At 43.2% G+C, this 25182-nt stretch overlaps 2 protein-coding genes and 1 non-coding gene across 5 annotated transcripts in view; all 3 read right to left on the bottom strand.

The window, feature by feature from the left end:
• Nucleotides 1-13018, bottom strand: part of SUPT16H (SPT16 homolog, facilitates chromatin remodeling subunit) — a 44791-nt gene extending 31773 nt beyond the window's left edge. Inside the window, exon 1 of the mRNA XM_056133455.1 lies at nt 12813-13018. Coding sequence (XP_055989430.1) covers nt 12813-12878 — 66 coding nt within the window. The 5' untranslated portion in view covers nt 12879-13018. The remainder of the gene's footprint in view (nt 1-12812) is intronic.
• Nucleotides 13019-14049: 1031 nt separating this feature from the next.
• CHD8 (chromodomain helicase DNA binding protein 8) overlaps nt 14050-25182 on the bottom strand; it is a 77453-nt gene continuing 66320 nt past the window's right edge. For all 3 annotated transcript variants that reach the window (XM_056133148.1, XM_056133150.1, XM_056133149.1), the window contains 11 exons: nt 24348-24423; nt 23870-23924; nt 23233-23440; nt 22453-22661; nt 21646-22365; nt 21274-21425; nt 20735-21037; nt 19246-19359; nt 18895-19074; nt 18387-18503; nt 14050-15018 (listed from right to left, as the gene is read on the bottom strand). In XM_056133148.1, coding sequence (XP_055989123.1) covers nt 14455-15018; nt 18387-18503; nt 18895-19074; nt 19246-19359; nt 20735-21037; nt 21274-21425; nt 21646-22365; nt 22453-22661; nt 23233-23440; nt 23870-23924; nt 24348-24423 — 2698 coding nt within the window. In that variant the 3' untranslated portion in view covers nt 14050-14454. The remainder of the gene's footprint in view (nt 15019-18386; nt 18504-18894; nt 19075-19245; nt 19360-20734; nt 21038-21273; nt 21426-21645; nt 22366-22452; nt 22662-23232; nt 23441-23869; nt 23925-24347; nt 24424-25182) is intronic.
• Nucleotides 19790-19893, bottom strand: LOC130042219 (small nucleolar RNA U6-53/MBII-28). The gene has a single exon (XR_008795169.1). It is a non-coding gene; the product is annotated as a small nucleolar RNA U6-53/MBII-28 (small nucleolar RNA).

Raw genomic sequence — 25182 nt, 5'->3', positions numbered from 1 at the left:
TATTGCTCCAGCCCCTCTGATTTAAATTTTGCTACAAACAGTGCTATGAACATTCACATAAGTCTTGTGTGGATATAGTACCTCTTGAGTTTTACCTAGGCAAGGTCACATGTCAACCCTACGAATATATCTTCTTTGAAAAACCATCACTTTTTTGTAAAGTGACGGCACCATTTTACATTCTAAACAGCAATGTGCAAGAGTGTTAACCAACACTTAGTTTTCATTACATACATCCAAAGGAAAAGTAACATCAGTTTGTATTTGAGCTTCCCTGACAGTTAAAGTTGTACGATATGTCTCTGGGACCCAATGAGTAGATTGACCTATATTTTCTTCTACAAGTCTTAAAGTTTTAATTCTTATACTCAGATCTATAATAAAAGTTAATTTTTGTATACAATGAAGAAACAACCTTAACTTCAGTCCTTTTGTTTTGGAGCCACACCTGGTGACGCTCAGGGATTACTCCTGCCTCTGGACTCAAGAATTACTCCTGGTGGCACAGAGGCAACTATATGGAATAGCCAGAATAGAACCTATTTCTCTGGCCCTAACCTTTACTTAAAAACAAACAAAAAAACCAAAACCCTCTCCTATCCTTTGTTGTTGTTATGCAATGAATGAGGGTTGCACACATGCCAGGTTGTGATATGTGGCAATTTAAGTTGTGCTCATTGGAGGTCACATCTCAAGTGGTAGTGCACAGTTACAGTGGACACTGCAGTCTACACTCCTGTACACATGCACATGGGGGTGAGCACTCTTAGTTGAGGCATATGAGTTATGGGTGTGGTGTGTGCTGGGGTCAAACAATGCTCATACATGTACTTGGCTAGGGGTTGCACCTCCTGGCTATAGTATCAGTACCCATTTTTGTGGTAGGTAAATACACCTGACTACAATGTAGCTGGAAATCACATGCAGCATTGGAGATGACAGGCAGCACTGCTGATCAGAATTACACAATAGGGGACACTCAGGACATGCAAGGGAGATGTTTTAAGCCATTGTGCCCTGCCTCTAAGACCTCAACTTCAGTATTTTATTTTCAGTCTTTGGGGGCCACACCTTGCTATGGTGCTTGGGGATTCAAACAAGGAATGGACACAAGCAAGGTGAGACTTTCACCTCACAAGTGAATCTCAGAACCGAGCAGCTGGTCCTTGGTTCTGGACCTTGCACCAGGTCAATTTCACTGGGGTGCCTCAGATGGAAGGTGTCATCCCTCCACCTGTCCCCTATGAATCCCAGCAGCTGCAAACCTCCAGAATCCAACGAAAAACTCAGGTACGCAGGACCAGTGACCGAAAACTCCAGACCACAAGAGATCGTGGATGGGTTGCTCCTTCCCATCCCCCTAGCTGTCACGCCCACAAACTGCCACTGGGTGCCATTTAAGGGCATCAATGGTCATGATCCAGAGACTCACAAATGAAATTTCAGAATCGAGCAGCTCACTGCAGAGATGTCTCCAGACCCGTTATTTAAAATTTTAGAATTCCAGGAGCTCGCGGCTGCAAGAGTAGGCATGCAACATCTCATGCGTGCAACGTATATTCATAACAAGCAATACAAAATATATTATCTAGCACCTGCCTGTGGGGAAGGCTTGAGTAGTGGTGGGAAAATTCAAAATAATGGTGGTGGGAAGATGTAATGATGGTGGGATTGGTGTTGAAATAGTGAATGTAATAAATTATTGTGAAAAACTTTATGAAAAATAAAAATTAAAAAAAAAGACCTTAACTTCTGTACTTTTGCCTTCCTAACTTCATTCTTTTACCTTCTTTTCCTGTGGATATCAAGTTGTTCTGGAACCATTTGCTGTAGAGCATTCTTTTTGTATTGGGGCCACATCTGGTGATTATCAGAGGTTACTCTTAGGTCTGCACTCAGGAATTACAACTGGCAGTGTTCAGGGGACATATGGGATGCCAGGGATTGGACCCAGGTGAGCTGCATGCAAGGTAAGCACCAAACTACCACTCCCAGCCCTTTTTATTATTTGGGGTTCTGAAGTCATGCCCAGCAAAGAGTGGGTATGCTCAAAGGCTATTCCTGGGTCTATGCTCAGGTGAGTGACCCCTGGCAGTGCTGGGGATTTTAACTGAGTCTGGCTACATATAAGGCAAGCACCTCACCTGCTATATAATCTCTCTGGCCTAACTAAATTATGGGAGTTTGCTTGTTTTTAACAAAGCCACTGAAGTTAAAGTCTCTCTTAGCACTTGAAATCTTGGTTGAATCAAAAAGGTACCAACATGTACAAAAATTAAAAGTATGGGCTTGGGGAAGAGTTCCAGTGGGAAGCACATTGAAGAGCCTGAATTAAGTCCCTGGCACAAGCAGCTGAGGCCCTGGCAGTCTCAGGAATGGGTGGAAAGACAGCTCCACAATCTTAGAGCATGCAGAGCACACAGACCTTGGGCTCAATCCCTGGTAATTCGTGGTCCCCTGAGTACCCCAGGATGGACCACCTTGAGAACTGTGTGTGACTAACAACAAAATAAAAAAAAAAATTTCAAGGCTTGAATGATAGGCATGCTACTTTTTGTTGATTGTCTTAAGCCCTAAGACCAAATGTCTGCTACCCTGAGCACCACTGGGTACAGCTCTGGAAGCACGAGAACACTTCAGGGTGGCCTTGGGTTATCCCCAACATCAGAGGGTTCAAGCAGCACTGCATCCTCATGCCCTTGTGTGGAACCACTGACTGGTTGGCAGAGAGCTACTGGGAGGAGCCCTTTAGTCCCTCGAGTGCTGCTTTGGAGGACCCCCTACCAAATTAAACAAACAAAAATCCATAGTGAAATTACAAAAACAAAACAAAACCCACAGTGGCCCAGGGATCTGGTTTAGCAGTACAGCTGTCCGCATTGCTTGTGTGAGGTCCTGGGTTCAATCCCTGGCACCACAGGGAAAAAACAATGACAAAAAATAAAGTAGAAAAAGGAGCATAATTTAATAAGCAATAATATGGTAGATAAAAAAATAATCTTAACTTTATAAAACTAAGGATTGAGACTAGAAAGTCTCATTTAGCAGTTTTACAGACAGAGGAAACAAATCTCGAGGACTTAAATGAAATAAAATACCAAATCTTCCACAGCTGATCAAAAAGGTGAGAGAGTGAATACTAATAATTTCTTTGAGAATTTCTTTGAGAATTCAGTTGCTGTGACCATTTCAAAGAATATTCTTTTATTAAGAGCTTCAAACCCTCTATGATCCCTCTGGCCCCTCTTGATTAATTCTTTAGAAAACTGATGAGAAGAAATAAATGCAGTAAAAGAGTTTAAGATACTTAAATATAATTAACTTAGGCAAACTTTTAAAAATGTGACTTAATTAAAAGAATTGCATAAAACCAAGTATTTTGATAGCAAAACTGGAAAACCTTTATTTTCAAACCATATACAAGATTACATTTAACTGTTCTTCTGAAACTGGATTTCTTTTTTTATAATTACGTACCTTTTATTTGACTTTTTGGGTCACACGTGGTGATGCTCAGGGGTAACTCCGGGCTCTGCACTCAGGGATCATTCCTGGCAGTGCTCGGGGGACCTTATGGGATGCCAGGGATTGAACCCAGGTTAGCCACGTGCAAGGCAAATGCCCTCACTGCTGTTCTATTGCTCTGGCCTCTTGAAACTGAATTTTTAAATAAACTGCTTATAAATTGTACACATACTACCCACATGCTTAAGTATATATTTGGAGTGAGGTTTTGGGCCCTACTTGGTGATGCTTAGTAGTCACAGCAGTACTCAGGGACCAGAAAGGTGCTGGCGACTGAATATAGATCTCCTCCTCCATGCAAAGCATGTACTCAATCCTTTGAGCTATCTCTGGCCCTTATATTATTTTTATATTAAATTGTTTGGAGTTTGTTTAAAATATTGAAATGGAGGTGCTAATTTAAGAGGGGGGGGGGGAAAGAAGTCACCAGATTAATAGCCCTTGCCTCAGAATCAGTGGCAAGTGCCAGCCATGCAGGCAGCCTGGGCCCATTTTGTGCTGCTTGAAGGTCCCAGGCTATGGACACAGCTCATCAAGCTAGAGCCAATACTTTGAACATAGGAGCTTTGTGCTTGATCCCCAGCACGAATCAAGTCCCCCAAGCACTGAGGCAGGAGTAACCCCTAGCACTGCCAGGCAAGACCCCATCACTAAGCAATACTTGCCAGATTCCTGTCTCATCTCTTCTACTTAGGCTGGTCTTTAGGACTCAAACAAGCACTTCTTAAACTTGGACTTGATTCCTACTCTCCTCTTTCTAGATAAACATTCCTGCAACACTGACCCCTGGTGTGCTCAGACTTCCTTTTTACCTTTTCCCGTGTGTGTGTGTGTGTGTGTGTGTGTGTGTGTGTGTGTGTGTGATATGCCAAGGATGGACCCAGGAGCTCAAATATGCAAAACAAATACTCAACCACTGAACTATAACCCCTAGCTCTATGCACTGACAATTGTCTCCAATTTTTGCTACCTTCCAGCCTGATTTATCTAATAGTCAAATCTTGTTTGCTGTTTTGGTGGGTAGTGGAGGCTGGTTCAGGGGTGAGAACTGGCAGTGCTTCAGGGTCTGGTGAGTGTTTAGGGAACCATGGTGTGCCAAGAACTGAACCCAGACCTCCCACACGTGCTCAGCCCTGAGCTAGCTCTCAAATCAAATCTTGCTAACTGTGCTTCACCTGGGAATAATAGTATTTACTAAGCAGCCACTTTTCCTACTACCTTGCATTTTTATTATTCTCAATATAATCTTTTATTATTCTCAATAAAATCCTAGCTTCAGTACCATCATATTCAAAATCCTTCATACCAAGTCCCAGAATAATCAAAATTCATACACAAATATATAGGTAGTCCAAACACTATGACTTATGCAGTTTTCTGTTTTCAGAAGATGAAGATTAAATCTAAAACACAAGTTCAAAATACCTTTGCATTTAGATACAATTATTGTAAAATATATAAAAAAAATTTCCTGGTGTAGGGGCTTCAAACGGTTAGGGAATACAGAGGCCACGCCCAGTGATACATGTGTTATCAGGGATTGAACCAGGGTCAGGCAACGACTAGATATGCATCCTAACCCCTAGCTTTCAAGATAGTTAAAACTGCTTAAAAAATATTTTAATTCAGCTAACAAGTCAGATAAGAAAATACTTCCATTAGATAAGATACTTTCAAAGAAACAAATAAATTTTCTTAGGAAAGGGTCCGATTTTTATCTCTAAACTTGAGTCACTGACAAACTTTTCAGGAAGAAATTATTATCAGAAAGCAGGAGAGATATATAACTGGCTAGGTCAGCTGCCTTGAATGAGACCAAACCAAGTTCAAATGCCAGAGTTCCACAAGGTCCCACAAGCACTGCCAGCAGTGATTCCTGAGTGCAGAACCAGGAGTAACCCCTAAACATAGAAGAAAAAAAAAAAACCCAAACAAACAAATCCAAATGTTAATATTGGAGGCCAGGTATGTGGCTCAATGGTACAATACTTGGCCTTGCATCTGTGAGGCTCTGGGTTCAGTCTCTGGTACTCCCCCACTGCCACTCCCCCAAAACTTAGTGGTCTAGAGACAGTACAGAGGCTAAGGTGCTTGCCTGATACACTGCTGATTCTAGTTCAATTCCTAGCACTACATATGACCTTCTGAGCACCACCAGGAATGACTCCTGAGCACAGAGCTAGGAATAAGCCCTGAGTTGGTTGTGGCACCCAAACCCAAACCAAACAAAAAGCAATTAGTATGACTTAAATCTAACAGAAAATTCCTTCAGTAATTACAACCAACGGCCACCAAGGTTCTGCCTTTTGTATTTAGAGAAACAATACACCTACTGGCTAAATGCTCATCCTGAAACAACTGCCCACCATTTAGTATGACCTCTCTGATCTAGACTCTTGATCTTACACATATTGCTCTAAGAGTTATATAAGCAATTGTGTATAAAGTGCCTAGAATGGTGGGGAATTCAGACTGACTATGTGTTTACCAGCATTATTGCAGGTTGAAGTAGGTATGTGTTAAAAGTTACAGGTATCACATTATTTCTGATGTCATAAATTAGTGATTATTTAAATAACCCAGAACAAAATATACTAGAAAATAAAAAAAAAAACTAGAACTATAACTGAAAGTATATAACCCCTAAAATGAGATGACTTCAGGCAATCCAAGATGTGACTTTAAATATTTAATCACAGTGAAAGAGATTATGGAACTTTACAGTGATTTCAATTCTCTTTGTTTTTGGTTCTGTATTCAGAGATTACTCTTGGTAGGGCTTGGGGGACAGTATGAGGTGCCAGGGAATGGACGCGGATCAGCCACCCGCAAAGCAAATACTCTACCTGCTGTACCATCTCTGAACCCCTTTTATTTTCCTGGTCACATCCTGAATCTAGCTGTTTAATGCTAGTTTTTTTTTTTTTTTTTTGGTGCTGTAAATCAAATTCAAGGCCTCACAAATGTGAGGCATTGTCTAAGTTACATCCCCCAGTCAAACTACTTTGTAACACTGGCTAAATTTAACACTGCAGTTGTGGATACCTATCTCTACTTTTTAGCAGTAACTTTTTATTTCTGGGAAGTGATACATTTTCATTTGTAGTGATACAAAATATCCTTTCTGGAAGAATTCGGTTAAAAGAGTTCAGTGATCTTTGAGGGGAGGTAACAAAAGGACAGAGAAAGGTAGATGACCAAGCTGAAACTGGGGAGCTACGTCTTAAGAGCCAGACAAGCATTCTCACCACCAACATGCTGATCAGCTAGCGCTGGTAACGCCAAGGATCTAGGAAGAGGAATGGGTATGCATGTCACAGGCAAGTTCAAGGACAACAACAATGGTCTAATCTGAAAGTTTAAGAAATGGGAGTAAGGAAAAGGCTCAACGAGAATGGTTCTGATGCCCTTCCCCTCTGCCACCGTCCCTGCCATGTCTTGAGCAGCCCCAAGTACTGCTGGATACAATCCAAAAACAAAGCAGACAAAAAGTTTAAGAGATGAGCTTTTGGTACTGAGAAGCCATGAGACAATTCCAAAAGCACCTACAAAAAAGTTGATTACAGGAAATGGGCTCAGAAAGCTTCTAAGACCCAATACAAAGCCTGGCACAAGGCCAAGTCCTAAATGTTGGAGAATTAAACCAAAGTCTATAATGCAAAGAAATAACTGAGAACAAATGCAATGCCCTAAGCATAAAAATTGAAATATTTCCTTATGCATCACCACTTGCTCAGGAAGGCACTCTATTTGCCATATAGCAGCCCTACTATTGGAGAGGAAACTTTCTTGCAAAGCATTCAGTTTCTTATCTGATTCTTAATAGCACTCCTCCAATATGGAAAAGAGTTAACATGCCCAGAGGAAATAGGCAAGAAAGAGAACCAAAATACCAAAAAGACCCTCTGTTAAAGAACTACAGCACAACCATGCAAGAACATAATAGGGGGAATAAAAAACATTGAAACAAGAAATTTGGGGGCTGGAGTGACAGCACAGTGGGTAGGGCACCTGGGTTCAATTTCCAGCATCCCATATGGTCCCCGAGAACGGCCAGGAGTAATTCCTAGGTGCATGAACCAGGAGTAATTCCTGTGCATCGCTGGGTGTGATCCAAAAAGAAAAAAAAAAAACCCCAACAACAACAACAACAAAAAAACCCCAAGAAATCTGCAGGCCAGAGCAATAGTATAATGGATAATGTAGGGTAGCCTCGACCTAGGTTTGAGTCCTCGCACCCTATATGGTCCTCTGGGTCGACCAGGAGTGATCCCTGAGCATAGAGACAGGAATAAACCTTCAGTACTACAGGGTATAGCCCGAAACCAAAAACAAATAAAAAAGAAATTAAAACAAGGAATTATTAAAAATCAGGAATAAAAAACTTTTATCACTGAAATAAGATAGAAAAGCAGGGACTGGTATGTAGCTCAGTGGCAGAGCATATGTTTGGCATATGTGAGGCGAGTACTTGACCTGACTGCCCAAATGGAAATAAAATTTTTAAAAAGTTTTAAAAAGAGAATACTATATAGGAACTTCAGAGGGATTTTAAAAAATGATCATCTGAGTACATGGAGGGGAGAAAATGAAGAGTGCAAAATTCCAGCTCCAAAAGATTTAAATCTAGAGAATAAAGGGTCTAATTCATAACTCAATATAAAGCAAAGAAACAAAAAAAGACAATAACATTTCAAAACACAAGGAATAAGAACTCTTGACCAGAGAGACAGAACAGGGATTAAGGAGGTTGCCTTGCATGTGGCTGACCTCAGTTTGAACCCCAGTACAGCATATGGTCCCCTGAGCACTAAGAGTAACCCTTGGGCAGAGAATAAGAAATATTTTCTGGGCACTGCCACACATGGACCACACTCCAACCCACAAGAGACCAAAGCAGGAACTAGCAGGGAATTCTCTTTCATTTCAGAGGTAGAGAACACACTTCCTAAGTGGGAAGCTCTAATATGAAACCCAGTGTACTGGGTAGGGGTGGGGATGAAGTCTGGTATTCGAAGACAAATAGTATTAAAGCATCACCCAAACCTTTATTCCACTCCAGAGACAAAGAACCACGCCATATAGACAGAACTACAACGGATGAATAGGGGCTGGCCCAGGGATATTCAAGGATACACAGTTCAGCAGTGCTGGCCTGATATGATGCTCGGACCAGTACTACTGTTGATCACACACAGGGGTATGATGCAATGTCAAGGGTTGAACATGGGGTCCAGGTGGTACCAGAGATTGTATTCACGGTCTCCTACAAACCAGACAAGTGCTTTACCACTTGAGCTAGCTAACGATTCCTTACCTGTTAACATGTATTTGTTTTGTTTTGGGGACCCACATGCACTAGTGCTCAGGGCTTACTTCTGGCAACGCTCTGGGACGAAGCCGGGGTTGGCTGTGTGGAAGTACCTGAAACTCGGTACTATTTCTCTGGCTCCTCCCTTGTCTATATTTTTCAAGAATTTTTTGAACCACATAAGATAGCTGCCTAGTCTTGGAAAACAATCCAGAGCAAGAAACTGATCCCTCTTGTAATTTCCTACAAGAACTGTCAAAGAGCCAGGAAGTGCTGCCGAAAAGGAACCCTAACACTGCACCAACACTAGTAGTATTCTCCAGCTAGACTTTCTTTTACTTCTTTTTGGGTCACACTCTGTAGTACACGGGTGACCATCTTTTGTCAGGGATCAAACCCAGATCTCCAACATGCAAAGCATGTGCTTCAGTCCTTTGAGCTAACTTTCCTGCCACATTTTCCCCCTCACAGAGTTAGGAATGGGGCTTAGTGGTAGAGTGCATGCATGCCTCCTGAAGCTCAAGCCCTGGTATTGAAAAAAGTACTTCCTCTTGGGGTTGGGACCACCCACCACCCCAATCCTGATTTCTGGCAGTGTAAATGAATGCATGGGACCAGCATTTCTTCTGAAAACAGCAACTATTCTGATAGTTTATGGAATTCCTCTGGGACAGAAAACAGATGGCTAAAATCAAGGTTCACTTAACAGGATGTTCTCACAACAGGTAGTTTTCAAATGAGTTAGAGGTGTGCAATTGGAACCCTTGATGGGAAACCTTTCAATTCCTATTCCACGCAGTGCCAAACACAGTCATGAAAGAGCTAGAAGACCTGAAAAAGGAACCAGAAAATTTTTTTTCCCTTCTGTTTGGGTCACACCTGGCGATGCACAGGGGTCACTCCTGGCTTTGCACTTAAGAATTTCTCCTGGCGGTGCTCAGGGGACCATATGGAATGCTGGGAATTGAACTTAGGTAGGTCTCGTACAAGGCAAACACCCTACCCACTGTACTATCACTCCAGCCCAGGACCCAGTAAATATAAAGATACCATCAGAGAAGCCCTCAGCCTGTTTTAATGACCCACCACTACAACCTGAGGTTTTCTAACCCCCAAACATACAGATGCCATCATCCTTTTTTGCTTTATGCAGTTCTTAAAAAAAAAAAAGGCAAAACATCCAAAGTAGTAAAACAGTAGTAACTTCCAGCCATGATGGAGGGTCCCAGTTTGCTTTTAGACTGAGACTCTTTTCTCATCTCTAATACATTAAATTTAGAAGTAAGATTTAAATTACACCCGAATTTAGAAATTCCTCTTTAGTTTAAAGTTTGTAATACAACTGTTCTGGAACTAAAATTTTGAGTACTGAAATTAAAAAACTGCCCACAATTTTTGGCAACAATCCAAAGGTACTTTAAGATAGTGGGATCAAGAGGCACAGTAGCTCTTCCAGTTCTTATATAAAAAAGAGCCTTTTGGTACTCTACAACTGTAAGTAGTTGGAGAGAGTCGGAGCTACCATAAAGCAACAACAGTTCTGAAAAGTGACTGCTTAAGACTGTCTATAGAACTATAAAGCATATGTAGAGCCCAATCTAATTTTTTTGTTAATTCTCATTACAACAGATAGTTCGAAGGATGGGAAATGAGAATACCAAACTTGGGATTTTATAGGAAACTTCCAAGTATTGTTACTTCACAGTCAGTTTTCTAACAAGTAAAAAGAAAAATATAGAATGCATCTGCATTTCACTTTTTCTGCTAACAAATGAGAAACAGTATCTTTGCTTAAGCAGATCTACTAGGATGGGGGAGGTAAGTTCTGAGGTATAATATTTGCCTTATATCAGTGAGACCATGAGATCCAAAACTACAAATAAAACAAAATGAAAGTACTATAACTTGAAAAGACTAAAGGGATATACCTGATAACCTTTCATTATCTGTACTGCATCCCATAAGGGAAACTGTACCATTAATGGTGGGAAATAAACACTGGTAAAGGGAAGGGTGATGGAACATTATGACTGAAACCCAATCATGAACAACTTTGCAACTGTTTATATCACTGAGTGAATTAAAATAAAAAAGGTAACAAACATGCCCACCACCTCCTAGAGTCCTATTGTGTCCCCTTGTATGTGTGTGTATTAGGGGTGGAAATATAACTTCGCCTGACAAATTGAACAGTCTTAAATGATTAAATTTACAGGAATAGAAAAGCATATTTAGATACTTTCAAAATTTGCCACAAATTTTACTAATTTACTAAAATTGCCTTGGGTTAAAATATTGTTAATGCTAATTTCCAATCAACATCTGACTTTCCTCCCCTTAAGATGTAAACAGTATTATATTTTTTACACTTTTGAGAAAAAATGGTGATGCGGGAGGGCAGTGGCCTTTACAGAATTCAAAGAATGTCAATTATTTTATGTTTGCTAATCTGTATTTGGGTCTCATTTTTTCCTGAGGTTTACACTCTGCAGTTATATATCCTACACAGGCATACTGATCTCTGAATTAACCTTAGTGTTCACGAAAAATCTAGAAAGGACAAAATATACTTTCGTAAACAAAATCACAGGTCTGGAAACATCTCCACATCAAAGGTATGATTTCAGGACCTATGGGTGGAAAAGAGGAATTCTGGTAATTACCAATGGCCTAGTACCCACTCATCTTTGGAATGTAACAGAGCTATTAGTTGTTTTTTTTTCTTTTTAAAAAAAAAAAGCAAAACAAAACACGGACCACATCTAAATACGTAAGAGAACCTGTAGAAACCTTTAGTAGAAGATTGATGAGCAAAGTATTTTTAAAAATAAGATTTATGTTCCGCATTTACCAAGCAAAGTCTTTATTTTTGCTTTTCCATAAATTGCAAGAGTCCATTTTATTTAGAATTACCTAATGCATTTACACTCAAAAGATAAAACATAACAAAAGGAAAAATCTTGTAATCAATGGTTGAAAAACAATCAAAATACCCCGAGTTTTAGTAGATCAATTTCAAAGGCAAATTCATAATGCAGAAATCTGAATCGATCGTTCCTGTCAGGGCGTTTTTTGGGGTTTTAAAAGTCTATTGGTTTAATCCTCCCAGTGTGACAGCAGAATTCGGAGACTAGGGCTACGCAGCTCAGCAAGCACCCCAGGCAACACTTGAACAGACAAACTACGCTCACGAAAAGAATTGTTATCTGGGACCATTTTTTCATGCAGCAATACCGCCCGCCCAACCTTTTAAGGACCCGCAATAGCTCTTTCCCTCCCTTCACCCCGCTTTTTTTTTTTTTCGGAACACGTGCCCGGGAGACTACCGCGGAGAAAAAACGAGCAAGGTTTATGGGCGTCACAACGTTTTGGGGGAATCGCTAACGCCTGCAGGTACTCAGCATTAGGTTTCTGTGTTATCCACGGCAAGGCCTAGCACGGGAGGCGGCTGCGCGTGAGCAGCGTTTCTTTTTTTAACTCCAGCCAACGACAAACGCGCAGAGCCTGCTGCTGCACATCCTCCGCGTCCCTCCATCCATCCTTTTACGAAGATGGTTGTAATTCTGGCGGGACCGCGGTTCTGCAGGGGCAGAGGGAGCGCGTGGGTGGGCGTGCGGCGCGCAGGAGGGGAGTCAGGGCGCGAAGGCGGGGGTGGGCGCGCGGGGGGCTACCGCTGCCAGGGCGGGAAGCGACGGGGTGGGGAGGGGGAGGTTGGTTCTGTGTGACGGGGGCCGGCGCGCGGGGGGGAAGATGATGATGATGGCCGAGGGGCTGGGTGATCGCCGAGAGGTTCCCTGCTAACCGGGGCCGACCGCGCTGCAAGATCTTGGAGCAGCTAAAGGGGCGCGACACTGAAACCGGGAATTCCCGACGGAACCGGGGACCCGGTGGGGGCTAAAAGAGCGCCGAGAAACGGGAGTTATTATGGGATGGCCGAGGGGGGCTCCCTGGGGGGCAATTACGGGATCTGTCTCACCCGCCAGTTGCTGTACAGTCTCTTCACTCGCCGATAATACGCGTCTTTGTCCAGAGTCACAGCCATGGCCACAGACGCCGCTCCTCCTCGGGCTCCGAGAATCACGCGAAGTCCCGGCTCCGCCAGCAGCTCTCGGGCCCGGAATCCCGCACTCTGCTAGTGCCCCGGAAGTACCGACCTCAGAAATGCCCCTTCCGCTTCCGGGTCCCAGCAGCGTGGGGGGGGGGGGGATTTTTTTTTTAAACAAATCGTGTCTCCGGAGATTATAGGGAAGACAGAGGGGCGGGGGGGGGGGGGGGGGGAATACCAGAGAAGATCAACAAAAAATGCAATGCAAAAAAAAAAAAAAAGAGATCTAGATTTTCGCGGGGTTTTCTTGTCAAGTTAGCAAACAGCAGCACGCGACCAGCCGTCCTCACGTGACGGCCGGAGCCGCCCTCGCCCAGCCCCGCCGCGGTTCCCAGGCGCTGCCTCTCGGCAGGGCGAGGCCTGGAGGGCTGACGCGCGCGCGGGTGGGGAGGCTCCGCCCCCGCCGTGGCCGGGGAGGCGGGAAGCCGGGGTCTGGCGGGGCGCGGCGGGCGGCGGGCCAGTCTACGCCGCGCCCTCCTCGCGGCACGGTTGGGAAGCGGAGCTTTTGGCTCCTCTGGGCCCGGGAGCCGCGGCGCTGTGGGGACGGGGCCCACGCCCACGCCGCTCTGACGAGGGAGAGGGCCCCGGCGAGGGCACGACTCGGCCTCACAACAGCAAAAGTCCCCGGCGGGGTCGCAGCCACGAGCACCCCAGTCCCCGGGGACCCACCCAGGCCGTGCCCGCGTTTTCCCCACCAGCCTCCGCAAGCGACACCATTTTAGAGCCTCCCCGAAGCACCGTTATTTCAGTTAATCCGAAACAAAATGTGCGTAGTTCCCGAAGAAATTCTTCCTTCACGTGTCTCCTAAGCACTTGCAGTTTGAAAGTGGTCATTATTTCATTATTATTATTATTTTGCGTGCTCTTTAGCTCGAAAGAGCTAGGTTCCCTTGCCTGAAGTTGGACACACCAGATATCCTTTACTGGGGGAGGGGAGGGGGGTTGGGAGGGTGCAGACCACCTAGTCTGTCTCCCCTTACCAAAAGTCTCCGGAAGGCACAGTAGTGAACTGGAAGGGAAGCGTGTTGAAATTACCCATCACAAACATCGATTCTTAAAATTAATATTTATATTGGTATGAGCAAATATAGAACAAGGGGAGAGTGGAAAAGGATTAACTTAAATTTATTAATGCCAAGGGGAAGGAAGGTAACAGTTCCTGACCCTCCAGCTGTATCCACAGTTCGGCCAGGAACAGGCTCTGCCAGAGGCTGGGCCAGCGCTACATAGTCTGTGGTTAAGGGAGGTGTCTGGAGAGGGGCGAGCATCAGCGGCTCTGTCTCCTGTCCTTCCCCAGAAATGAGGAAGTGCTCTGGATTATTTTAGGAGTCCCCCGCCCACCCAATTCTCTCAAATTTGGAAGCAATCAGGTACGAGTTTCCTTTTGCCTTTTCACCTCCTGGAGTTCTGGGTTTCCCACATCTCCCCTGCCCCTCCCACGATTCCATAGTCCAAGGGCCAGAGTAAATGAAAATACAGCAGCCACCCAAGCAATGGGGACCATGCTGGGGCATCAGTCGTCAGCATCTTCACTGGAGTCTGAGTTGGCTGGCATCATAGGGTCATCAATGAGTGAGAAGTCCCTTTCTGAGCTATCATAGCCCTGAGATAAATCATCATCATCATCGTCTTCATCCTCATCGTCCTCCTCAGGCTGCAGTGGGGGCAACCTCAAGGCAGTACCAGAAGTGGTAGTGGCTGGTGAAGAAGGGTAGCCAGTGGCTCTCAGGCCTGGATGGTGATGGTGGTGATGGTGGGGGTGGGGGTGGTGGTGGTGGTGATGAAGCATGGTGCTGGAGTCTACATGAGGGGATGATGCGGCACCACCCATCACAAACGGCATAAAAGGCAATGAAGCAGAAGTGGCACTGCTGTGACCCAGAGATGACACTGATTGCAAGCCACTGCTGCTGTGTTGGAAGGTGTTATGTAGAGATAGAGACCCGGTGCCTCCACCCTGCATCAGGGCCATCATTTTAGAAAGGTCTGGTCGCATCCTGCGGGCCCGTTTCTTGCTGCTATCTGGTGCAATAGGCCCGGGTAAAACCCGATTGAACACAGTTTCAGCATGGTGACCCTGGAAGAATGGAACATAAGAAAAAAAAAAGAAAAAAGAAACGGTGGGGGGGGGCGGGGGAGAAAGAAGAGGGGAAAGAAATAACAAGTTAACAGCGTCCTAGCTTGCAAAAACTTTTCCAAGAATCTCTTTGATCTTCAAGTGGGAAAATCAAAACAAGTAGTTTGCTTAAAAACAGTAATAAAAAAAATGTTACCTGGTTGAAGCATTCTGATGTTGAAGTGAATACAAAGGATTCGATAACAATTACGTGAACCGAAATTTTGATTTTTTAATGGTTATGTAATGTACAAATGCTACCTTTATTAATAATGATAATGATAAAGATAGTGTACTATCTCTAGCCTTTGTAGTTTTTTTCCATTTTGATATACTCACATATTGGCTAATTTTTTTTTTTGTTTTTTTTTGTTTTTAGGTCACACTCAGCCTTGCATAGGGTTATTCCTGGCTCATGTACTCAGGAATTACTCCTGGCAGTGCTCGGGGGACCATATGGGATGCTGGGAATCGAACCTAGGTCAGCCGCGAACACCTACCCGCTGTGCTATCGCTCCAGCCCCATTGTCTAAATTTTAAATTGTTTCCCTTTAGATATCCTTTCTTCAACTTCTCATTAATTTACTACTTCTGTTCCCTCTTGGAACTTTACTAGTTCCAAGTCAATACTGGGTAAACTGGAATTAAGCAAAAGTTTATAAGCTAAGCCTTAATAGCACTATTCTTATTTTAGGTTGGTTTTGTGTGTATGTGCAGTTAAGCACCCTACCACTTGTACTATCTCTCCAGCTCTCTGGAATGGTTTTATGATTCTGAAAAACAAATAACTCTGCCTGGACATTAAAAAGAATTTTTAGGAGAGAGAAAACAAAAGGGAAAGAGGCCAAAGAGGCAGGGTGGGCTGGGGGTTATGGGGGGTGGGAGGGATACTGGGATCCGTGGTGGTGGGAAATGGGCACTGGTGGAGGGATGGGTATTTGATCATTATATAATTGAAACCCAAACACAAACATCGGTAAGTCTACAACCGTACCTCATGGTGTCTCAATAAAAAAAAAAAAAAAATTTACCTCAGTGAAAAAATGGAAAAAAAAAAAAAAGACTGCATCACAAATATGCATGTATCCCTGAGCAGGAGCCACGCTAATATCTTATTTCAATTTTAAGATATATGCTGTAAAAGCAATCACTGCATGGGCTTTTAAAATGCAACTATAGGGGGTCTGGAGCAATAGTACAGCGGGAAGGGCAACTGCTTTGCACACGGCCAACCCAGGTTTGATCCTCAACATCCCAAATGGTCCCCTAAGCAACAACAGGAGTGATTCCTGAGTGCAGAGGCCAGGAGTGATCCATAAGCACCTCCAGGTGTGGCCCAAAAACCAGCATTTTTTTTTTTAATTAAAAAATAAGGGCTGGAGAGACAGCACAGATGCAGGGTACTTGTCTTGCACATGCCAACCCAGGTTTGATACCTGGGATCCCATATGGTCCCCTGAGCAATACATAGGTGATTCTTGAGTGCAAAGCCATGGATAACCTCTTAGTATTGCCATATGCGTCCCCCCACAAAAAATGAGAAAGAAGCCAGTTTTCTAGCTATCAGTCTTTGCATTATCAACCATTCCTGATTTCTATGCTTAGTCCCAGTAAAAAAATCAAACTCACTATACAAATAATTTATGGAAAATAATGCTATCCTTAAAATATTAATGCAGGGGCTGGAGCAATAGCACAGCTGGTAGGGCGTTTGCCTTGCAAGCGGCCGACCCGGGTTCAATTCCCAGCATTCCATATGGTCCCCTGAGCACCGCCAGGGGTAATTCCTGAGTACAGAGCCAGGAGTAACCCCTGTGCATCACCAGGTATGACACAAAAAGCCAAAAAAAGAAAAAAAAATATATATTAATGCAGGGCCTAGAGTGATAGCACAGTGGCACAGTGCTCACTTTGCATGCTGCTAACCTGGGTTAATCCCCAGCACTCCATATGGTCCCCCAAGCACTGCCAGGAATTAATTACTGAGTGTAGAACCAGGAGTAACCTCTGAGCATCACCAAATGTGTCCCAACCTACTTCTCCAAAATTTTAACACAAATATTCAGCTCATTTGGAAATTAATTTTGTTAAATGATAAACCACAGTGGGGCTTGCCTTGTATGATCCTGGTTCAATCCCCAGACCACATGTGCTCCCCTGAGAACTGCCAGGACTGATCTCTGAGCACAGAGCCAGAGTAAACTCTTGAGTACCGGAAGGTAGCCCAAGATTCCCCCAAATTTTAGACATAAATGGAAAGATATAAAAGGACAAATGGACAGTGATTCAAATAAGTACACAAATATAAAAATGTAGTAATCCATGTTAAATCACTACATGCTCAACTAAAACAACACACATTTAAAAAAATCTATATTCAAGAGAGGAAAGGAACAGAAACTATGGCCATTTAATCCAACAAATGGCCTAGTAAATGTGAAGAAAGCCTAAAAATAGCTGAAATGGAATAATGTAGAATCCAACTATTTATAAAATAAAAAATAAAGTTCCCTGTCCTGAGGCTGGAATGATAGCAGAATGGGTAGAGTGCTTTCCTTGCAAGCGACCGAACCAGATTTGATTCCCAGCATCTCATATGGTCCCCTGAGCAACGCCAGGAGTGACTCCTGAGTACAGAGACAGGAGAAACCCCTCCGCATCGCCAGGTGTGACCCCAAAAAAGCAAAATAAATAAATAAATAAAGTTTCCTGTCCCCTTCCCATTGTTATTTATTAGAGGTTTTCAACCTCATACATTAATTCCTTAACTGTTTCCCTTAATCGGCACCCCAAATTTTTCCTAAAATACACAGAATCAAAAAATCTAAGTATTGGGACCAGAGAGATAGTACAGCAGGTAAAGTTCTTGCCTTGCATGCAGATGACCCATGTTTGATCCCCAGCATCTCATATGGTCCCTGAGGACAGCGGGGAGTGATTCTTTAGTGCAAAGCAAGGAGTAAACCTGAGCATCAATGGATGCGGGCCCCCAGGTCCCCCCCACAAAATCTTAATAACTATCTGCTCCATACCACTCACTTTTCAAGATCGTAAACATGAAAGATTTGTCCTCCAACAATCCTTAATAGGAGAATAAATAAGGTTTTGGATGTTTTAATACACTTTACTCTAATAAGATGAAATACTATTAGCTTTTAGAATTTTATGCTCTTCTAGAGTTGGTAGTACTTTGGTTTCCTTACTGGTAAATTAAAGATAAACTTTCCCAAATACATACATTGGGAAGAAAAACAATAGGTAATTTCCAGTTACACTAATCTTCGAAGTCTTATAGTACCACATATAGTGAGGAAAAACTTAAGTCTCACCTTTTTTCCATTTCTGGAGTTAGCTGTCTGTACTGGTTCCATCCCCAAATAATTCAATTCTGTCTTATTATTTTTTTTACATCTCTGCCACTTCTGTTTTCTGCGATCCTCCATATACTGCAATAGGAAAGTACAATGTTATCCTGGAAGAATAAAAATCTTTGAGGAAATTATTAAAATACTAGCATCTAATTTGACAACTAATGTTTATTGCATGGGTAAATAAAGGATTAGTCCTAGAGGAAAACTCCAATAAATGAATCTTATTAAAAAGAAAACAATAACAAAATAGGTTGTTATATAGTAGTTTAACAGTAAATATTTGCCTAGTGTTTAGTTCAACAAATGCATTAACATTTTATTTTATCTTGTGAGTCTGTGAGACAGAAGACTACACTTTTTTTTAGATGGGGGGACACACACACACACATTATGGCATGCTTCCTCCCTCTTAACACAGTTTAAATGTCAAGGGAATGACTAGTTGCTGTATGGAACTGCCACTCACCGCTAGAAATCGGGGATCAACAGCAAACTCTGGATGACCCTGTAACCACATCTCCAGTTCAGCCCGGCGAGGGGCATCCTCACCCACCAGCAAAGTACCATCCACCTTATTGATGACAGGGATCCGGGTCTCCAGGTCCACATCAAGGTGATTAGGCTCTTCCATGCACTCCACCTCCAGCTGCAAACCCAGAATCCACCCCCATGAGCACATACTCCTCTTTGGGACAGAGAGCCAATTGTAGCCATAAGGTAATTCTAAATCTTCTATTCCCTCAATCCCAACTACTTCATTAATTATCAGGAATTAAAACATCTAATTATTTCAGTGTTGAAAGACTTTGTTACTCACCTCAACTAGCTTCTTTCTGTTCCCCTTCTTCTTATGAAATAGTGGATGTCCATCTCCCATTACTCCATTAGCCATTAACTTGTGCTTCTGGAATGTTAACTTTAATCCTTCCTCCTAGAAAGACAACCCACCCACCCACCCAAGGCATTATATATTAGATGTTTTTTATTGTATTTATTTACTTTTAAAATGCATTTACTTTATTTATTTTGCCTTTTATTTTATTTTATTTTTTTTTGCTTTTTTAGGGGGGTTCACATCCGGTGATCCTCAGAGTTTCTTCCTGGCTATGCACTCAGGTGTCACTCCTGGTGGTGCTCAGGGGATACCAGGGATTGAACTCAGGTTGGACACGTGCAAGGCAAATGCCCTACCCGCTGTACTATCATTCTGGCCCCTTACATGTTTTTTTTAAACAGAGATCAAGCATTGGGGTCTTGGCTTCAAGGGTGATCCTCTCAATGAGGATGACAAGAATGGGCATCTGAATAAAGAGTAGAAATTAGAAAAGTATTTATTTTCTCCTTAGATTTCTTTAGTTAGTGCCCCTCAGATGCATGTACGAAAGAATTCATATCAACAACATCCAATGCAGGGTAAAACCCCTACCTGATGTCTCAGTATTAGCATGGCAATTCGTCACAGGGGCAAATCCTGATTTCCCTATTATATGCTAATGTAAGACATTTTTTGACTTACTGAATACTTAATGACCAACTAAATAGGATTCAATCTAGAGAAAAATTTGAATTTTTATTTGTATTTTTTGCTATTTTATTTATTTATTTTTTTTTGAGGTCACACCAGGGCGTTGCTCAGAGGTTACATCTGGATGTGTACTCAAGAATTACTCCTGGTGGTGCTTGAAAGCCAGAGATCAAACCTGGGTGATCCACGTGCAAGGCAAATGCCCTATATGCTGTACTATTGCTCTGGTCCCACTAAATTTTCATTTATTTCATAAATTTTCATTTATACAATAATAACATTAACTATAGTAAGAAAACTCCTTTTAATATACTAAGACTGATAACGTGTCATTATAACAGTTGTAATATCACTTAATTCTTTCCTTTTTTCAGCTTGTTTTTGGGGCACAACCAGTGGCACTCAAGGGTTACTTCTGGCTCTCCACTAGGAATTACTCTTGGTGGTGCTCGGGAAGCAAATGAGGCAAGCACCCTACCTGCTGTATTGTCGCTCCACCCTCATAAAGACAGTCTTTTGTGTTAATTAAATTCCTTGCAAAAATATGATTTCTTTTAGGCTACTCCTTAAGCTACAAGTTAGATCTTTTCACCCTATTTCACTGACCTTTCTAAACAAATTTCTGTTTAGAAATTTTTGTTTTTACTATAATTTTCTGTCTATCTTTTTCTCCACTAATTGTTAAAATTAACTAACCATATAGTTTCCCACTCGTGAAACCAATTAGTCGAACTACAGTCTCTACCCCTACCCCACTCCGGTTTCTAAATACTGTGCTTACATCTTTGATCTGAACCGTAAACTCTTTCTCATCCATGCCTCGTCGAAGTTTGGTGAACTGGGCTGCTGCTGTGGTGACTGCAGAAACTTCCTCCTCTGCCATGGAAGCTGCACTGCTACTTCGTGGCGTGGGAACTGGAGAGTCACCATATTCTCCTGGAGTCAATGAGGGACTATCTAGTAAGTGGTTGCCTGATCCCAACATTCCTCCTGTTACCATTTCCTGGCTCCGGCGGCTTGAAGGCCACTTCCCTGAGAGTACAGCCTGGCAGACGAGGTCAATGCGGTTTATCAGGACACGATCCTGAGGGGGAGAAAGAAATCAATAGTGCTTTAAGGCCTGAGAACTAGAACTGTGATCCTATGATAAACAGCACTGTCATTACCAGGGTAGTAGTTAAAAAAGCACAAAGGAGAGAACAGGAAGGTAATATGGTCAGATCCTCAAAGTTTCATGGGGAAAAAAGAAAATGCTGTCAAAGAAAACCAGAACTCCCTAGTCCTTGTTCCATCTATAGGCTACACTCTTGAGGCTCTCACCTTGGGCCACTCTGAGGCTCTTTGTCTTTCTTGTAGCAGCAGCAGTTCCGGGGTCATCTGTTCTCCATCTTCATTTGGGAATCCGTCTTGGGACATAGTGAGGGACAGGAGACTCTCTTCATCGTAGAGCTTTGAGCGTGACTGGTCAGCAGCTAGACAACACAGAATATATCACCAAATATGAAAGAATAAAATTATGTAAGAATGGTGATTATATGTTTCAGCCAAGACTCAAAGAAACAACAGGTCTCTTGTCAAAATCCAAACCTCTCTCTCTTTCCAAAACAGAACAAAAGAGCATTTAGGAAAAAGAAGGGAAAGAGCAGAGAGGGTAATAGGGAGGAGGACCAACAGCCTGTCACATGCACTCACTTAGCTTTTCTTCCTTCTCGTCCTCACTCTCATCAGTGCTGGAGCTGGAGCTGGACGAGGATGAAGAAGAGGAGGAGGATGGCGACAGCTTGCTTAAGTCCAGCTCAGAGTCTGAATCATCCTCATCTTCCAGTTTGACTGGCGGGACACTCCGGGAAACTAGAGGGGTAGTATCGGAGGGGGCTACTCGCATCTCATAGTCTTGGGGGGTGGGTCGGCTCCTGGCCACCACCTCATGCTCTAGCTTTAAAGTCAGACTCTCCAGACTGGGGACTTGGGCAGCTGTCTCCTCGGGTGGCTTTTCAACAGGAGCATCTGGGCGCAGGGGCAACGGTGAGGCAGTGCGCGAGGTATACTGCTGGTGTAGCAGTGGAGTAGAGCAGCGTGACAGGGACGGAGCTGGTGCCCCTGCCTGATGATTCTGCATATAATTCATACGGGCAGCCAGAAAAGAGAAGTCTGGGTCCTGCATGATGTTGCAGTCTGTTTGGCTCACCCCGTGACGGGCTGCCCCTCGTAGAAGTTCCCCATCATGTTGAACGGGCTCCCACCATTTGGGCAGTTCAGGACCTGGAGGCTGACACAATGCCAGCCGATCTTCCAAAAGAGGGTGACATAAAACTTGTTCCCGTAAGCGCCGAAGTAATTCAATACGGTAGAGAGTCCGTGAGGCCCTCTCCTCTGTGATGGGCTCAATGAACAGGTTAGGGTCCGGGGGTTCTGCAAGATAGGAGTGTCAGGAGAAATAAACCAATAATTTGCTCTATTGTTAGCCAACCCCCCATGTCCTAGTCGCTCCAGTCTTACCATCTCCAGCTGCTGGAGGGAGGCGACATACTTGGCGGCACATGGCTACAAAGCCATGGAAGTACTTGGTAAGGCTTTCATCTGTTTTTTTGTCTAGTCGAGCAAAACTGCGGAAGCGATCCCAATGGAATTGCATGGTGTCGGGGTCATACTCCACACCAAAGGTGGACACTACACGGTAGAAATCAGTTTGTTCACGCCTTGTCCACCTACAAAGGGAAGAACAATTGGGTAACAGTGATCAAAAAAATACAGGGGAGAACTATTACTATTTCATGTGGTTAAAGCTATCTGAAAACCCCAAAAGGTGAAAGTAGCACACAGAATCAAAAGTCCTGAAATGGTAGAGTCACTTTTACCACTATAGTCCATCGTGTACAAAATTAATAATTAACAAGCTAAGGGCTTAACTACATGAATGCATAATGCAATGAGAAGGGCTACATAGGAAATCTATCCATGTATTTATACACATAGCAAGTTTGTAAGTTAGAAAAGCTGTAACAAAGGAGGAAAAAAAAGATCCCTCTGAATCCAAAGAGAAGAGCTTAATGGGCTGAGCACAGGCTGTGCATGCCAGAGGCCCAGGATTGACACCCAGCACTGTTGCTGCCTGAAGATGAGCAACGTTTGAGCAACAATGGGTATGTCCCTCTTCCAAAAAAGAATCGTCCCTGAGTAGGGAATTCCAAGTAATTCTTTGACTAAGATGCTTTACAGTATAGGGTCCATAGTGACGACAAACTTAAAGCTCATTCCAAGTCCACAGCCGTATTTTACCGTTGCTGCTTTTCCCTCCGTGCAATTTCCTTTAGCTTGAAAGCTGCCTCACAACGTCTGCGCCTCCGGTCCCCACGTTCTGCTGCTTCTATCTTCATCTGTTCTCTCTTGTAGCTGCGCTGATAGGCTGTCACTAGGCGCCGAAGCCTAGCTGTTAGAGCAGAGCCGGGAGGCCAGAACAGATGGCCTGGCTGCTGGGTTACCTGGGCTATAGGAAGCAAAGCAGAGTGAACAGAAAGGTAGCAGAGATAATACAGGTATTGATTTCTCTAAGCGTGGGCAGGGGGGAGGGTTCCCAACCAGTGCTCAGGATATCCGGAAGCCTCAGTGACAATTCTCAGCCAACATGCCTGGCAGTTCAGTTCAAGGGCCTGAAGATGAGGTGCTGCTCAGATTCTCAGTGTAGGAGATACTCAGGCCGTCCAGAGGTACTAGGGGCTATAAAGGGTTACCTCCAGCAATGCTTGGTGAACCATGTGGTGCTTATACTCTAACTGCTATATTATCTCTTAACCCCAAAACAGGAATTTAAACCCACCCAAAGGCAAAATCCTTAGAAATCCCAGGATAGGACAAAACTCAGTACTTCACCACCACCACATCACATACAATTGAACTAGCTGGTATAGAAGTTTACCTTCTTCTCCATCAATCACTGAGATCTCTTCATCCATCATCATCAATGGATCACCCTAAAGAAGATCCACCCCACAAGATGGAAGGGTGAGAAAGAAAAGGAAAATTGGTACTCTGAAATCATGTTCTTGTGTGCATGTGTCTCTTCTATGCCACCAAGGGATGAGGAAAAAACTTTCTAGTAAAAGGTACTCTCACCAAAAATTACAAGTAACTAAAATAAGAAAGTAGGACCTAAAAAGTCAGTTATTAATGGTTTGAAAATAAAGGGGATAAGGATTTATCAAAATAAATGTCCTGCCTGGATTCCACCTTCTCCATAAAGCCATCCCTGATTTTCCTTGTTGAAATGATAATCCTTTCCATTCACATTTTATATTCTCAAATGGCAATCATTTCCCCATTTAGTATTATCAACATATTTTAGGATTCGAAATATGAAACAATAACTATTTAGATACTAAACTCCTAAGAATTACCTCATCATCTTGATCTTTCGGTGGACCCTGAAGTGGTTTATATTCAGGATCTTCACAATCCTTATCAAAGTCAACCCTAAAATTATGCAGAGGTATGAGAAAATGTTAATATACTTTCTTTCACTAGAAAGATCATCGGGTAAATAACCTGGCCAAACCTACATAGAAGCCAACTTGGAATACTTGAGGGAATGGCAGGCCTGCTTATGGTATGCTTTGAGTATAGCATTTAAGAAAACAAAGAACTAGAAGAAATCAATAAAGCACAGTCAGAGGAGGAGGTGCAGGGGTAGAAGGGGATGAAGGGTAGGCAAAGGAGATGTGTGTGGTGCCAGGAATCTGAAGAGGGTTGGTGGGATGCAAGGCAAGCACCCTTAACCCCTGAACTATCTCTACGGTCCCATGAATCACCATTCTAAGCCACTTGAATCTGACCAGGACACTTCCTTCTCTTGATTGCCTGTTTTGAAATTTTTTTAACCCCTCCCCAACTATTTTCTGTATTTGAATTTCCTGTCCTCCCGTTGTTCATCGATTTTCTCGAGTAGGCCCAGTAACATCTTCATTAAGAGACTTGTTGTCACTGTGTTTGGCATATTGAATATGTCACGGGTAGCTTGCCAGGCGAGATACTCTCAGTATCTTGCCAGGCTTTCCGAGATTGGTGGAGGAATCGAACCCGGCTCGGCTGGGCTGGCTGTGCGCAAGGCAAATGCCCTACCGCCGTGCTATTGCTCCAGCTAGACCTGTTTATTTCTAGACCTTCCAGACTCTGTTCTCCTGTATGACATAAATGATGTGCAATAAATAACCCTTCTTTTGAGGTTCTACTGGG

This window comes from Sorex fumeus, unplaced genomic scaffold (assembly GCF_029834395.1).
Source record: "Sorex fumeus unplaced genomic scaffold, SorFum_2.1 ptg000098l, whole genome shotgun sequence".
Taxonomy (NCBI): domain Eukaryota; kingdom Metazoa; phylum Chordata; class Mammalia; order Eulipotyphla; family Soricidae; genus Sorex; species Sorex fumeus.
This window is presented reverse-complemented; position numbering and strand designations above follow the sequence as displayed.